Below are 15,337 nucleotides of genomic sequence, written 5' to 3'. Positions count from 1 at the left end.
GATCTAGTTTTATGAGCTAAGCATAAGAGTAGGCAAGGTGGGGCACCTAGTTCAACTTATTTGCTATCTTGCTTCCTATCATTATTTCCATCATTGACTATAAATAATGGTGCTAAAATAAGCTAGTGGTGGTGGTGGTGGTGGCAACTGCCTCTCTGATTGATGACTCTCTCAAAATGCAATGGATTGTTTGAATAGAGAGTGAGTTGCCTTGAGTGGAGATGTTTAAACAGAGACAAAGTGAGACTATACTGGGAATTTAAACCTCATTTGTGGGGTAAGACTATATAAATGAATCTGGATTATATGGTAGAAAAAATAGAATTTTCATTTTCCTGAGGCATTCTGTTATTAAATTGATCATTTACAATAAGATGTAAAAATCTAATAGCATTACTAAGGTATTTAAGCTAAACCAACAGAATAATAACTCCAGTAATAGTAAAACTTGAAGATAACATTGTTGAATATACAATTGACTTATGAAATAACTGCAAATAAAAAATAATTAAAGTTTCTTGGTTTTATTAGGAATAAAATTAATTGCTCTTACTAAAATATAACTAAGCAAAAACTGAATTGGGAGTGTATTGTCCTGTGGCTGGGTAGCTGTGGAGTGTTGGGTAGAGAAAATGAAGTGTTGTTTGGAAGCAATGATGGGAGGAAGAATGTCAGAGAAGAGGTGAAGATGGGCCTGATAGAGAGTGTTCTCTTCTGTCCTTGACCTGTTGGGTTGTTTTTTACTGGATCATATTACTTCCTATTGCCACAGCAGGTGAGCCAAAGGAGCTCTGGGACCATTTTTTGGCATTTTTTCTTTCTACCATTATCTAGGCCTCTGTCTAGCTTGGAAGTCTGTGGAAATCCACCTGGGTTCCTTCCTTATATAATAGTTAGAAATATGCACTCTAAGGTTGGAAGAGATGTAAATAATTCATTTCTAAATGCTGATAAATCTAATACCTTGCTACTCAAGCAGGTACAAGCAGTATCTGCAGCATAGATATCACCTGGGAGCTTGTTAGAAATGTAGAATATAAGGCCCCACTCTGTTTTATTGAATCATAATCTGCATTTTAACAAGGTCTTCATGGGATTCTCATGCACATTAATGTTTGAAAAATACTGATTTAACATATCCCTATAGGGTTTCATTTATTCCCAGGGTGCCAGTAATTTCCTGGAATGAGTTTAATTGAGGTTATGCTTGCTCTTAATTAATCCATTAATCCATGATCACATCTAATCCCAACAACAAACCTTGGAAATACATTAATCCTTATATTAGATGGCACAGTGAAGTAATTTATCCCAGATCACACAACTAGTACGTGGTGAGAAATTTATACTTGAGTCTGATTAGTTTCCATGTCTTTTTTCTTTCCTTAAATGCTATTGCTTTTTCTCGAACTTAATCATGAATGATTGTTGATGCATTAGGAGAATAAAGCCCATTGCAAAATAAATATTGGAAAGGAGAGCCCTATTTAGTGTGTTAAAAGAATGAGGCCTTTCATTCAATCAAAGATTATTTCAAATAGTCTTTCATACTTAGGGTGATAAAGCAAATAAGATAGAGTGAAGCATCATTGGTCCCTGGCTTTGGTGAAACTTGGGGAAATTAGTTATGCCCACACTTCATCCTGCCCATGAGCTGAGTTGCATCTTCTTGCTGCTGAGGTATGTCCTATCTGTTCAAGCTTGTGTTGAGCCAGGTCCTAAGAGCAGTACTGATTGTGTTATGTTGAGGCCGTCCATACATCTTCATGCAAACTGTTGTTCAAGAGCTGTAAAACTATTTTCATTTTCAATTTAACAGGTTATTTTGAACAAAATCAATGTCAATAAGGCTATTTCAATGCTTTATATTTTTAAAAGAATGTAGGACTTATGGCCACCAACCAAATTATTAAGAAATATTGTATTTTCAGAATAGCTATATTTTCCAGGGTAATGTGCAAGTGAAGAAATCCCATAAAACACTGGAGATGACCCTGATCATCCTTTGTTCTTGACAAACTCCATTCAACTGCAAAAATACAGGATTAAACCCAAAGCAACTGACATCTGCTTTGAGGCTGGAGGGTCCCGTGTCACTTTAGCTCTGCAGTTGTAACCCAGATGGACTTGTTTTAAGCTGGGTAACATGTAGTATGGGCTGTCCATACTGTACAAGCATTTCTTGGGGGAACTAGATAGTGCTTTAAAACGAGCAGTGGCTTAGAAGCATGAAGTGAGGTTGGGACATGCCACAATACCTTAGAGTAGAACTGAATGTATATATACATGGTGGGCTAGTTTTCAGTTACGTCAAGACAGGGGAAGCAGTAATATTTCTTGATGGGTTTCAGGCCTGTTCTCATACCTGAAGGGACTGTTTTGGCTCATCCTTTAGCAGGGAGGGTGAGTTCATCGGTGGAGGAGACCAGCCTCACCGAGATCTCTTTTCTCTACACTGTCAGGCCCTGCTTCCTTTCAAGTGATGACCTTGAGGGCCTCCAAGCTTAGGGGCTTTTAGAGCTGGATTGGCTTCATGGGAGTGGATTGGCTGCCTCCATAGTCACCCTGTCCTTACCTCCTGCTGTCTTCCTGATGTTCTCACTAGGCTGGGACTCAAGGGCGAGAGAGGAGTCCTGGACCCCAAGGACTGATTAACTTGGAGGTCCGACCCCTTTGTTCAGAGGCAGTACAACCTGGAGTACTAAGAGTCAGCCTCGAGAGTAAAGATTTTTGCGTTAAAAAAAAAAAAAAAAAAGAGGGGGGCAAACCCATTCTAAATGTCAATCCAGCATCCACTGGGGCTAAGGACAGCAGGTAATTAGAAGCAATTAGCAGTCCCCCTGCCGGGAAGCCGGGCAATTACCTTTTTCTCTCTTCCTTTTCCGTCCTTCCTTCTCCCGTGGAAGAGGTAGAAGTGCTTTGCTCACTAAGCAGCTGTGTACTCTGAGCTGGCGTAGGAATGAGGGATGAATTGAGCAGGGATTCCATCTCCTCCCGCCGCCGCTGCGGTGGCTGCCAGCAGAGCAGTGCATTGTGGAGGCTGAGCGCGCCGCAGCGGCTGGAGCTGTGGCCCCGGGATCGCGCGGCGGGGAGCTATCCGAGGTGCTGACTGCCCGGCCTGCAGCCGGCCGCGCCCCGCGCGCGCACCTGCAACGGATCCCTACAAGTCCTGGCCTTCCTCCACACTCCGTCTGTCTGTCTCTCTTTACCTGGGGCATAGCGGCTGGAGGAAATCATGGTATTCGCTCCAGGTACACCTGCACCTTGCTTTATCACCAGGTGTCCAGGCGGGGAGCGGGGAAGAAAAGGGAGAAAGTAGGGAGGGAAGGCCTTTACCTTGTGGCCGTCTGCATGTTTTGGAGTTACAGTCTGTGAGGGAGGGGCAGGAGAGTGCCTCTGTGCGGAGTCTTCGTCCCTCTCCCTAGTCCTACCCTATCTGTCCTCTTAACAATCTCCAGCCGCCGTCCATTTGCTGCTCTTCCCGCCCAGTTCCTCCACATCCTACCTGAGCTCAGGCACCTGGAGAATTGGCACCTTCACCAGCTGCACAGGCGCCTACATGGGCAGGAGGGTGGAGACGTGGGGCAAAGAGTAGTGGGCTTTGGGTTATTTTAGTGGGAATCTCCTTCACTGCCACTCCTCGCCCCCTACCAGAATGCCAGAGTGACCCGGTTCTTCCTGACCTCCTGAGGAGAGAAGTGGGTGAAGCACAGGAGAGTGGGAGGAAGGACTGAAGAGAGCGATACTTAAGGAATTAGACTTGAAACTCTGGCCCGCCGACCAGCCGGAGGCTGCAGCACAGAGGCTGCTATTGCGGTGCTGCTGGCGGTGGCACTGTCTTTTTGGAGCTGGCGGGTGAAAGACTTGGGTCTCTTCGCTGCTATCTGTGGCTACAAGTTGGGGGAATTTGATTTGTTTGCATTTGACTGGCTTACCAGTGTGTACGTGTGTATGAAGACATGGATGTGTGTTTCAGTTGAGGTCAGGTGGAGTTAGGAAACAGCTGGGAAAGCGTGGTGATCGTTAACATACGAAGTCCTCTCTAGTCTTTTTTCCCCCCTCTCTTAAATCCCAGCCCCTGCTTTCATCAGAGACTGCTGTGGAAAAGGGGGGAGTAGGGGAAAGAGTACAGGGACCTAGGATTCTTTAACTGTGTTATGATGTAATTTGGAAGGTTGGTTTGCATTTGCTGTGACCATGGACTCCAGATAGCTGGGGAGGAAAGATATTTTTAAGAGGGAAGAAATGAGTCTGGGCTTCAAAAAATTCAATTAGAAAAACTTGAGCAGAGGAAGTTGCATTCCCTCTCCCACAAATTAGGATGCTATCTGGGGAGGCAGGAATGGGTTTTTGTCAGTTTTAACATTCACCACAAACTGTGTGACTCAGAAGAATGAATGTCTTAGAGGAAAGACCTTGAACCGTACTGGACCCCCAAATAACTCAAGGGAATAAATTGTTCTGCATAACGAGGGACAGACATTCAATCAACATGGGATCGGTGAAGCTGGCAAAAACAAAACAACAAAAAAACAGTTCTTTGTTGTGTATATAAACTACTTAACACTTGGACTTTCAGGCCCTTAACTTATTTTATCTTTAAGTTGCCCTATTTTTACTACCTCTAGGGAAGAGGCTGATTCCAGATAGTTTTTCCAGCCTCCGCTGGAGTTTTCTGACCTCAGATTCTGTATCTTTTTCCCTGTCACTCAGAGCCCACCAATTCCAGGGATAGCTGCTTTTCAGTTCAAGGTCAGATATAGCCAAGGGGAAGTGTCATTCCATTTCCAAAGTGGGGGAATGGGCTGGTGTTGTCCAGAGTGAAAGTTGTTGGGTGATGTTAACTTGGCATTTCTAAAAGCATTATTGTGGGTGAAGGCTTGTGCAAGGAGCAGTGGGAAATTTTTGGAGCTGACTGATTTAGTTTAAGAAGCCTACTATTTGGATAGGGCTTTACTTTTCATTTTTCTTCTAAGTTTTGTATTAGTTTTTTTCCCTGTTGGGAAAGTAGAAGTTATTCATAACTGTCAGAGATGGCATAAATTGACCTGGATAAAATATGTGAAAAACGTTTGAGTCATTTCTTCATTATTGAGTTTCTTTTGAAAATCATAAGCATTTGGGGGCAATAGAAACAAGGTGCTAAAAATATGTCAGCTTATCTTCTCATCTACTGATCATGTGTCTTCTAACTCATATGTTGATATATTTAAAATGAAAATCAGAACAATAAATTGTTTTTGAGCTTTTCCAGCTTTTCAGCATTACAACCTTATTTCTAGAACTGTTGCTCCTTTAGATCTCTATTATCTGGGAATCCAGATAGTTTGTAGTAGTCAAGGTAAATAACCCCTACCTCTTTCTCCAAGTCAGTTTAATGCTCAAGAAAGAAAAGAACAGATGAATGAATGTGTTATGATCACTCCGAAATTCATAAAATATGTTTGATAATCCAAGATTAATAAAACAATAGATTAACAATGAGCTATTTATAAAATTGGGTCAGTGAATACTGTGCTCTTCAAAACCCACTGTAGCTTTTTGAATTTTAGCAAAGGGAAATAAGGACCCTGAAGTCTGGTTCAGGCCTTGCCTTTGTGGATTGGCTATCATTTGAATGGTCTGCTGCCTCTTTGCTTACATAAAAGGCAAAAGTGAAAAGTGACTGAGATCTATGGAGCAAATTTCAGTCTAGATGTACAATGGAATGACAAAGGAATAAAATGGTACTTTATGTGACTCTAGCTAGGATTCCTTCTTATCAAATGGTATAACATACCATTTACATTATCTCATTTCAGTTGGTAGTTTACAGATTGTAAGGTATACAACTTATGTTGGGCAGGGTCTTTGGGTGGTTTCTCAGTTTACATATGGCAGACAATTTAATTCTATACTTTCCTCCCTTTTTATACCATTCATAGACTTTGTAATTTAGGAGGATTTTAATTTTGTTCAAATCAATTTTTAAAACCTGTAATGGCGAGGGGCCATGAATACTAATCATTTAAGTATTCAGTTACTGGGAGCCTATCACTCATTTCTTCTTTCTTCTGAAGGAATTATACAAAATTAATAGCAGTTAAAAGAGGAGTAAAGTATAAATATATTAATTTCTCTGTAAGTACAATATATTTCTAAATACTGGTTAAATAAATTAAGCTGGGGCACATGGCTGAGGTAAAAAGGCCAAAATGAGGCCCTTTGATTTCCTTTCCCAAATCCCTTATCTACTCCAATTCATTCCTTCCCCTCAAACTGAAGGTGGAATCTTTCTTCCTCGAGCAATATGAGGAGATTTAGAAATGTACCACCACAGCCAAAGGAAAGCAGATGACACAACCAATATGGAAAAATATTTTGGCTCCTGTGCATAATGCTAAACTCATCCAGGTTACTTAGTCTGTGACTGTATAAAAGCTTCCATTTGGGAGGAACAAAAAGTTCTGGAAGAAGATGTCTGGACTTCTTCCCATTCTGTGCTCTTGGTTTTGTGGGGAATTATCAGCAATTTGTGGAAAAGTCAAAGTGAAAGAAAGGAGAAAGACCACTGGATGTTGGTGTTGGAAGTAAGAAAGTATACAAGAGCATGTCAGGGTATTTCTTGGCCTATTGCATGAAGAAAAAGGATATGTTCACAAATTCAAATGTCTTTTCAGTGCCATGTTTCACTCAAAGAACTCCAGGCTCTAAACAATCAGATTAGCAACTCTCACTCCCTAGAAGAAGAGCTAACAAAGAACAGAATGTGTGGTGGAGAGTGTGGACAGTTTTCCTTATCTCTGGACCATTTCCACCTTCTTTCAATGATTAGTATGGACTTCATGGATTAAAGCATCTCCTGTGGATGGACCTAATACATTTTAACCTGTTTGGATTGCCTTCAAGTATGATGTATTGTCAACAAAAAGGCTTTTCTTGCACAGGAATTAGGCAAGGTATTATAACAAGGATATAATAGGGAATAAAAATAGTGTAATTGTAAGCAATCAGACAGCCAGCACCTTGACTTCTAAGATTAAAACAAAGAACATTTAGCAACAATAGTTCTAGAGAGAGCTATCAAAAATATTTAAGAAAATAGTTATTACAAGGTAGTTATAGTTTTTATTTATTTATATAAACCAATTATTGACAAATCAGTCAACAAGTTGTATAGCAGACTATCTTACCTCTAAGGTTTATAATTTCCCCATTCAATAGGTTCTCTTCTGTTGATGTATATTTTTTGCTTTTATTAACTTCTTATTAAAATTTTACATAAAACTAAGTTGACTTTTTTGATGTACAATTCTATGAATTGTAACATATGTATAGAGTTGTGTAATGACTATAGAACAATTCCATTGTACAAAAAAAAAATCATGTCCAGCTACTTTTTTGTAGTCAAACTGTCCCCCCGCACCCCACAACCCTCGATTACTACTGATCTGTTTTTCATTCATATATATTTGCCATTTCCAGAATGCCATGTAAATGGAATTATACAGTATGGAACCTTTTGAGACGGGCTTATTTCACTCAGTATAATGCTATTGAGATTCATCTGTGTTGTTGCATGTACCAAGAACTCATTCTTTTTCATTGCTGAATAGTAGTCCATTGTATGTGTGTACCCAAAGTTATTTATTCCTTTCTCCATTAAAAGACATTAAGGTTGTTTTCAATTTTTGGTGATTATGAATAAAACTGTGATAAACATTCCTGAATGTGTATAAATGGACATAGGTTTTTGTAAGTCTAGGTTAAATACCCAAGCTTAGGAATACTAGATCTTACAGTAAGTATGTGCTTCATTGTTCTTCAGAAGGACTGTTTCATGTTGCATTACCACCAGCAATGTTGAGAGTTCTAGTTGCTCTGCATCGTTGTCTTTCTGATAACTGTGTCATGGTATTTATTGTCATTTTGATTTGCATTTCCCTAATAACTAAGTGGTTTTGATAATTTTCTTTTAGATGCTTATTTGCCATATGCTTATCTTCTTTGGTGTGGCGTCTTTTAAAATCTTTTGCCCATTTTTGGGGAGAGGGTGTATTTTTTTTCTATTGAGTTTTGAATTTTTTATATATTCTGAATACAAATCTGTTGTTGGATATGTGATTTTTAAATATTTTCTTACATTTTGTGTTTTGACATTTCATTCTTTTAAAACTATCTTTTTCAGAACAAACTTTTAATTTTAATGCAACTGAATTTATCAGTTCTTTTATAAATTTTGTTTTTCACATCATATCTAAGAACTATTTGTATAATGCATGGTCAGATAGGTTTGTCCTATATTTTCTTCTAAAAGTTTTATAATTTTACATTTAGATTTAATCAGAGGGTTAGATGCCCACCCTCATGATTCCATCTAAATGTAATGGTCTCTTAAAGGCCCCAACTTTGAATATCATCATAATAATTTTGGAGGAACACAAACATTCAGTTCATAATAATTTGATTTTGGGGTATGGTGTGAATTATAGGCTAAGTTTAATATTTTTTGTAAAAAAATGTCCAATTATTCTGATATCATTTGTGGAAAAGACATTACTTCTCCATTAAATATCATTTGCACCTTGTTAAATATTAATTGGCTATATTTGTGTGGGTCTCTTTTTAAAAATTTTATTCTATTTCATTCATCCACATTTCTATCCTTTTACTAACACCACATATACTGATTATAATAGCTTTAGAGTAGGCCTTAAAATCAAGTAGTGAGAATTACTCAACTTTGGTCTTCTCTTTCAAAATTGTTTTAGCTATTGTATTTCCTTTGCCTTTTTATATAAATTTCAGAATCAACTTGTCTATACATAAAATCCTGCCAAGATATTGATTGGAATTTCATGAGCTATATTGATCAGATGGTGAGGAATTAATATTTTAACTATGTTGATTCTCCAATCCATGAACATGATATGTTTCTTGGTGTAGGTCTTCTTTGATTTCAGTATTTTATAGTTTTTAGCATCTAGATCTCACATATATTTGATAGATTTATACCCTAGTAGTTCTTTTCAGAGGAGCTACTACAAATGACATTTAAAACAACTCTCAGTCTTCCGGCCAAGATGGAGGCCTAGATAGACACACTGTGTCTCCCTCCACAACTAAGAAGGAATACAACTACCTCAAAACTAGAGACAGCCAGAAGTTCCAGAAAATCAATCTGCATGGAAGTCCAACAAACAAAGCTTTAAATATGAAATAGTCATCCAGACAGACAGGAGGGGTGGAGCCGGGTCAGAGAGGATGCGGTGTGGTGGTGGCGGCGGCAGTGGCAGTGGTAGGCCAGCAGAAAGCAGTCACACATTTTAAAGAGTCAGGAGGGGCACCTGGGGAATGCTCTGAGCACCAGACCAGACCGTGCAGCTCATATTTCCAGAGGCAGGGAAATAAAGCCTCATTGCTTCTGACTGTGCAAACCAGTGTGGGCTGGGGAGGAGGAAGAAACTGCTGGTCTCTCAGCAGAATCTGCTTGTAGAGCCCCTATGGTCCTAGAACATCTACAGACCCACCAACTCTGGGAACAATGGCCAGGGCAACAGCTAGAGAGGTGTCAGTCCCACACAAAGTGGCAGAAGTACCTGGAAAAGAGGCGAGTGCTGAGCAAGCGATATTGTTCCCTCTCAGACCCCTCCTCCACATACAGTGCCAAAATGTGGTGAAACGGGTCACCTGTACTGATGAATACCTAAGGCTCTGCCCCTTACAACATAACAGGTGTGACAGCTCTACATAAGACATAGAGGCAAACAAACACAGGAGCCTGTCAAGATGAGGAGACAGAGAAGCATGACCCAAAAGAGGGAATGGATCAAGGTTCCAGTGGGAGAACTAAGCGATAAAGAGATAGTCAATCTAACAGATGAAGAGTTCAAAACACTGGTGATAAAGATGCTCACAGGCTTGGCAGATATGCTTAAGTATGGCAGACACATAAGGGAAGACGTGAAGGCTATGCTAAATGAAACGAAGGAAAATCCTCACAAAATCAATGGTAAATGGAAGAAAATGGGTTCAAATCAATGATTTGGGACATAAGGAAGAAAAATACAGTCAGCCAGCAGAGAATGAGGAAACAAGAATTGAAAAAAATGAGAAGAGGCTTGGGATCCTCTGGGACAATTTTAAACACGCCAACATCTGAACCATAGGGGTGCCAGAAGAGGAAGAGCAAGAAATTGAAAACTTATGTGATAAAATAATGAAAGAAAACTTCCCAAATTTGGAGAAGGAAATAGACATACAAGTCCAGGAAGCACAGAGAGTTCCAAACAAGCTAGATCCAAAAGAACCACACCAAGACACATCACAATTAAAATGCCAAAGATAAAGATAAAGAGAGAATCTTAAAAGCAGCAAAAGAAAAGCACAAAGTTACCTACAAAGGAGTGACTATAAGGCTTTCAGCTGATTTCTCAAAAGAAACTTTGCAGACAAGAATGGACTGGCAAGAAGTATTCAATGTGATGAAACGCAAGGACCTACAACCAAGATTACTCTATCCGGCAAAGCTATCATTTAGAATGGAAAGGCAGATAAAGTGCTTCCCAGACAAGGTAAAGCTAAAGGGACTCATCATCACCAAGCTATTATTATATGAAATGTCAAAGGGACTTACTTAAGAAAAAGAAGATCAAAATTATGAACATTAAAATGACAACAAACTCACAACTATCCACAACTGAATCTAAAAAATAATAACAAATTTCAACTAAGCACACCAGAATAGGAATGGGGATCATAGGTATGGGAATCATTTGGAGAGTAATCAGCTGGGAGGGGGAAGGGGGACAAATGGGGAAATGGTGCAGGGATTAAGGAGCATAATTGGTTGGTACAAAATAGACAGGGGGAAGTTAAGAATAATATAGGAAAGGGTGAAGCCAAAGAACTTATATGTACAACCCATGGACATGAACTACAGGGGGTGGGATTGCTGGAGGGAAGGCGGGTTCTGGGTGGAGGGGAGCAAAGGAGAAAAAAATGGGGACTACTGTGATAGCATAATCAATAAAATATACTTAAAAAATTAAAAACATCAACACTCAAACATTCATTGCTTGTATAGAAATGACTTATTTTTGCATGTTAACCTTATTTCCTATTATCTTTCTTTATTTTTGCATTAGTCATAGTAGCTATTTTGCAGATTTTTTAGAAGTTTTTATGTAGGCAGTCATGTTGTCTGAAAAGCAAGTATCATTTTATTTTATTTCCTGTTATGGCTTTTTGAATTGGCTATGGCTTCCATTGCATTATTAAGTAGAAATAATGATAGTGGATATTTTTGTCTTATTTCCAGTCTTAGGGGAAAGCATGCAGTGTTTCACTACTAAGTATCATGCCAGCTGTAGGATTTTTTGTATGTGTTCTTTACTGGATCAAAGAAGAGACTTTCTGGTCTTAGTTTGTTGCTCGTTTTTTAAAAAATCATCAATACATGATGAGTATTGTCAAATGCTTTCTTTTCCTTGTAAATTATATGATCATGTGGGCTTTTTTTCTTTAGATGGTTAATATGGTGAATTACATTGATTGGTTTTTAAATATTAAACCAGCCTTAGATTCCTGAGATAACACTCACTTGGTCATGATATTCTTTTCATGCACCAAAGAATTCAATTTGTTAATAATTTGTTGAAGATTTTTTTGGTCAATGTCTATGAGAGATACTGGTCCATAGTTTTTTTCAGGTACCATCTTTGTCCAGTTTTGATATCAGTGTAATGCTGTCCTCATAAATGAGATGGTTAAGTGTTCCTTCCTCTTTGATGTTCTGGAAGAGATGATGTAGAATGGAATGATTTTTTTTTTCCTTAAGTGTTTGGTATGATTCATCAGTGAAACCATCTGGGCCTAGAGTTTTCTTTGTAGAGAGCTCTTTAAACATGAATTCAATTTGTTTAATTGACCATTTTGATTAAATGTCTCAACAGGACCATTTTGTTTATCTTGGGTGAGTTTTGGTATTATTTTTAAGGGATCAGGTTATTTCATCTACTTTATTGAATGTATATGAATACATTTGTAATATTATTTTATTATCTGTTTAATATGTGTGGGATCTATAATTATATCATCATTTTATTTCTGATACTTGTAATTTGTATTATTTTTTTTCTTTTTTTGTCAGTTTGCTACAGGTTTGTTAAATTTTTTTGTATTTTCAAAAAAATTTTTTTTCATTTCATTGATTTTCTTGATTCCTTTTCTTGTTTTAATGTCATTGATTTCTTCTCATTATAATTTCTTTCTACTTTCTTTAACTTTATTCTGCTCTTCTTATTGTAGGCATAAAACTAAATTTAAATTGTTTATTTTAGATCTTTCTCTAATATAAACTTTTAATGTTATAAATTCCATCAAAGGATTGCTGTAGCATATCTTACCAATTTTAAAGTTTTTTTTGTTATTCAGTACAAAATATTTTATTTTTCCAGATACCTCCCCTTTTCACAGGAATTATTTAGAAGTGTGTTGTTACTTGGAGGGATTCTCTACATATCTATGTTATTGATTCTTAATTTATTTTCTTTTTTTAAACTGAATTTATTGGGGTGACATTGATTAATAAAACCATACAGGTTTCAACTGTACAATTCTATAACATATCATCTGCACACTGTATCACGTGCTTACGACCCAAAGTCAAGTCTCTTTTTGTTTCATTTATTCCCCCTTTGCTGTCTTCCACCTTCCCTAACTCCGCCTCTGACAATTACCATACTGTTGTCTGTGTCTGTTTTTATTTACTTTATCTCTTCACTTTTTTCACCTGGCCCTCTAATCCACCACCCACCCCCAAACAGCTGTCTGTCTGTTCTATTGATCTCTGAGCCTGTTTCTATTTTGTTTGTTAGCTTTTATTCATTAGATTCCACGTATAAGTAAAATCATATGATATTTTTCTTTTTTCAAGTATATTATCGTCGGCAGCCGTCCGTCTCGAGAGACGATGGTGTAGCTTCTTAAGAGTCTATCTGCACCGCCGAGAATGGCTGTGCAGTCCAACTCGGGAGTGACACGGTATCTGTCTCCTCCCGTGTTGAATCGACATCTTGCGATGACGCTGAAGCTACAGAGCCTGGGCAGGGTAATATGGAGGGTCTGCTGTTGCCCATGCAGCAGACCCCCCCTCTCTTTGCAGCTGAAGGGTCCAAGGGAAGACGGAGTCGATACAGCTTGGGTTCAGGTGCGCCGCAGGAGTTGCCGGTGTTGACTACAACGTCAAACCGCCTTAGGGACTCCGGCTCCGGATTTTCTGTCGGGGTTTACTCCCTTAGCCTTTCCCCTGAAGAGGTATGCCGCAAGGCAGCGGAGGTTTTTTGGAGTCAGAGTTTTCCTTCTCTGATGTACCCTGACTGGAAGATCGAACCAGCGACACTTAGCTCACAGGCCGACGCTCAATCCACTGAGCTAAACCAGCCAGGGCTGGTTTATTATATTGATTATGCTATTACAGTTGTCCCAATTATTTTCCCCTTGCCCCCCTCTGCCTGGTACTCCCTTTCACTCCAGCAATCCCTCCCTTTAGTTCATATCCATGGATTGTGCATGTAAGTTCTTTGGCTTCTCTATTTCCTTTACTATCCTAAACATCCCCTTGAATATTTTGGACCTACATATTATGCTTCTTATCCATGTATCTTTTTCCCCATTCTGCCCCTTCCCACTCACAGCTGATAACCCTCCATATGATCTCCATATCTATGATTCTGTTCTTGTTCTAGTTTGCTTAGTTTGTTTTTGTTTTTTAGATTCAGTTGTTGATAGTTGTGAGCTTGTTGTTATTTTACTGTTCATAGTTTTGATCGTCTTCTTTTTCTTAAATAAATTCTTTAAACATTTCACGTAATAATGGCTTGGTGATGATGAATTCCTTTAGCTTTAGCTTGTCTGAGAAGCACTTATCTGCCCTTTAATTCTAAAGGATAGCTTTGCTGGATAGACTAATCTTGGTTATAGGTCCTTGCTTTTCATCACATTGAATACTTCTTGCCAGTCCATTCTTGCCTGCAAAGTTTCTTTTGAAAATCAGCTGATAGTCTATGGGAACTCCTTTGTAGGTAACTCTACTCTCTCTCCTGGCTGCTTTTAAGATTTTTCTCTTTATCTTTAAACTTTGGCATTTTAATTATGATGTGTCTTGGTGTGGTCCTGTTTGGGTCCAACTTGTTTGGGACTCTGTGCTTTCTGGACTTGTATGTCTATTTTCTTCAACAAATTAGGAGAGTTTTCTTTCATTATTTTTTCAAGTAAGTTTTCAATTTCTTACTCTTCCTCTTCTCTTTCTGGCACCCCTATGATTCAGATGTTGGCAATTTTGGAGATGACCCAGAGTCTTCTTATTCTCTCCTAGATTTTTGAATTTCTGTTTTTTTATTCTGTACTGGTTGACTTTTTATTTTTTCTTATGTTTCAGTTCATTGATTTGAACCCCAGCTTCCTTCCTTCATTATTGGTTCCCAGTGAATTTTTCTTTATTTCACTTACGATGGCCTTCATTTCTTCCCTTATATGTTTGCCGTTCTCAATGAATTCTCTGGGCATCCTTATCACCAGTGTTTTGAACTTTGCATCTGATAGGTTGGCTCTCTCTGTTTTGCTTAGTTCTTTTTCTGGAGTTTTGCTCTGTTCTTCCATTTGTGCCATACTTATTTGTCTCCTCAATTTGGCAACCTCCCTGTGTTTGTTTATGTATAGAAGGTAGAGCTGCCACACTTATTACATTGTAAGGGGTGGAGCCTTAGGTATTCATCAGTGCAAGGTGACTTGTTTCACTGCTTTTTGGTGCTGCATGGGCAGGGAGTCAGAGAGGGTACAATGCTTCTTTCTTAGCACTTGCCCCTTTTCCAGTCACTTCACCCACTTCTCATAAGCAACTGGTGCCCCTCTAGCTGTTGCTCTGGTGATGGTTCCAAGAGTGGGTGGGTTTGCATAAGTTCTAGGACCATGGGGGCCCTCCCTCTAAATAGACTCTCCTGAGAGATGGGCAGTTTCTTCCATGGCCCAACCCACACTGTTTTTCACAGTCAGAAGCTATGAGGCTTTATTTTCTCAGCACTGGAACCCTGGGCTGCGTTGTCTGGCGTGGGGCTGGGATCACTCCTGAAGTATTCTTTCCAGCTTTTATCCACTACACATGAATGTGAGACTACCTATTCTTCTGGCAGCAGCTATTGCATTGCCACCACCACCTCACTTTCACTACACCATGTCTTTTCTGCTCTGGCTCCCTGCCTCCTCTCCTCCTACCCATATGGATGAATATTTCTTCTTTAAATCCTTGGTTGTTGGACTTCCACACAGTTTGATTTTCTGGCAGTTCTTGTTGTTGGTG

At 39.0% G+C, this 15,337-nt stretch overlaps 2 protein-coding genes across 2 annotated transcripts in view; both read left to right on the top strand.

The window, feature by feature from the left end:
• The window catches only part of ZBTB14 (zinc finger and BTB domain containing 14), a 178,526-nt gene that overhangs the window by 107,233 nt on the left and 55,956 nt on the right, over positions 1 to 15,337 (top strand). The window lies entirely within an intron of this gene.
• Positions 2,988 to 15,337, top strand: part of AKAIN1 (A-kinase anchor inhibitor 1) — a 70,992-nt gene continuing 58,642 nt past the window's right edge. The window contains exon 1 of the mRNA XM_090285780.1: positions 2,988 to 3,251. Within this exon, the coding sequence (XP_090141906.1) occupies positions 3,236 to 3,251 (16 nt within the window). The 5' untranslated portion in view covers positions 2,988 to 3,235. The remainder of the gene's footprint in view (positions 3,252 to 15,337) is intronic.

The sequence above is a fragment of the Furipterus horrens genome, unplaced genomic scaffold (genome assembly GCF_987537825.1).
Source record: "Furipterus horrens unplaced genomic scaffold, mFurHor1.1.pri manual_scaffold_8, whole genome shotgun sequence".
NCBI classification, from domain to species: domain Eukaryota; kingdom Metazoa; phylum Chordata; class Mammalia; order Chiroptera; family Furipteridae; genus Furipterus; species Furipterus horrens.
Note: the sequence above shows the minus strand (reverse complement) of the source record. Positions and strands in the feature narration are given on the sequence as shown.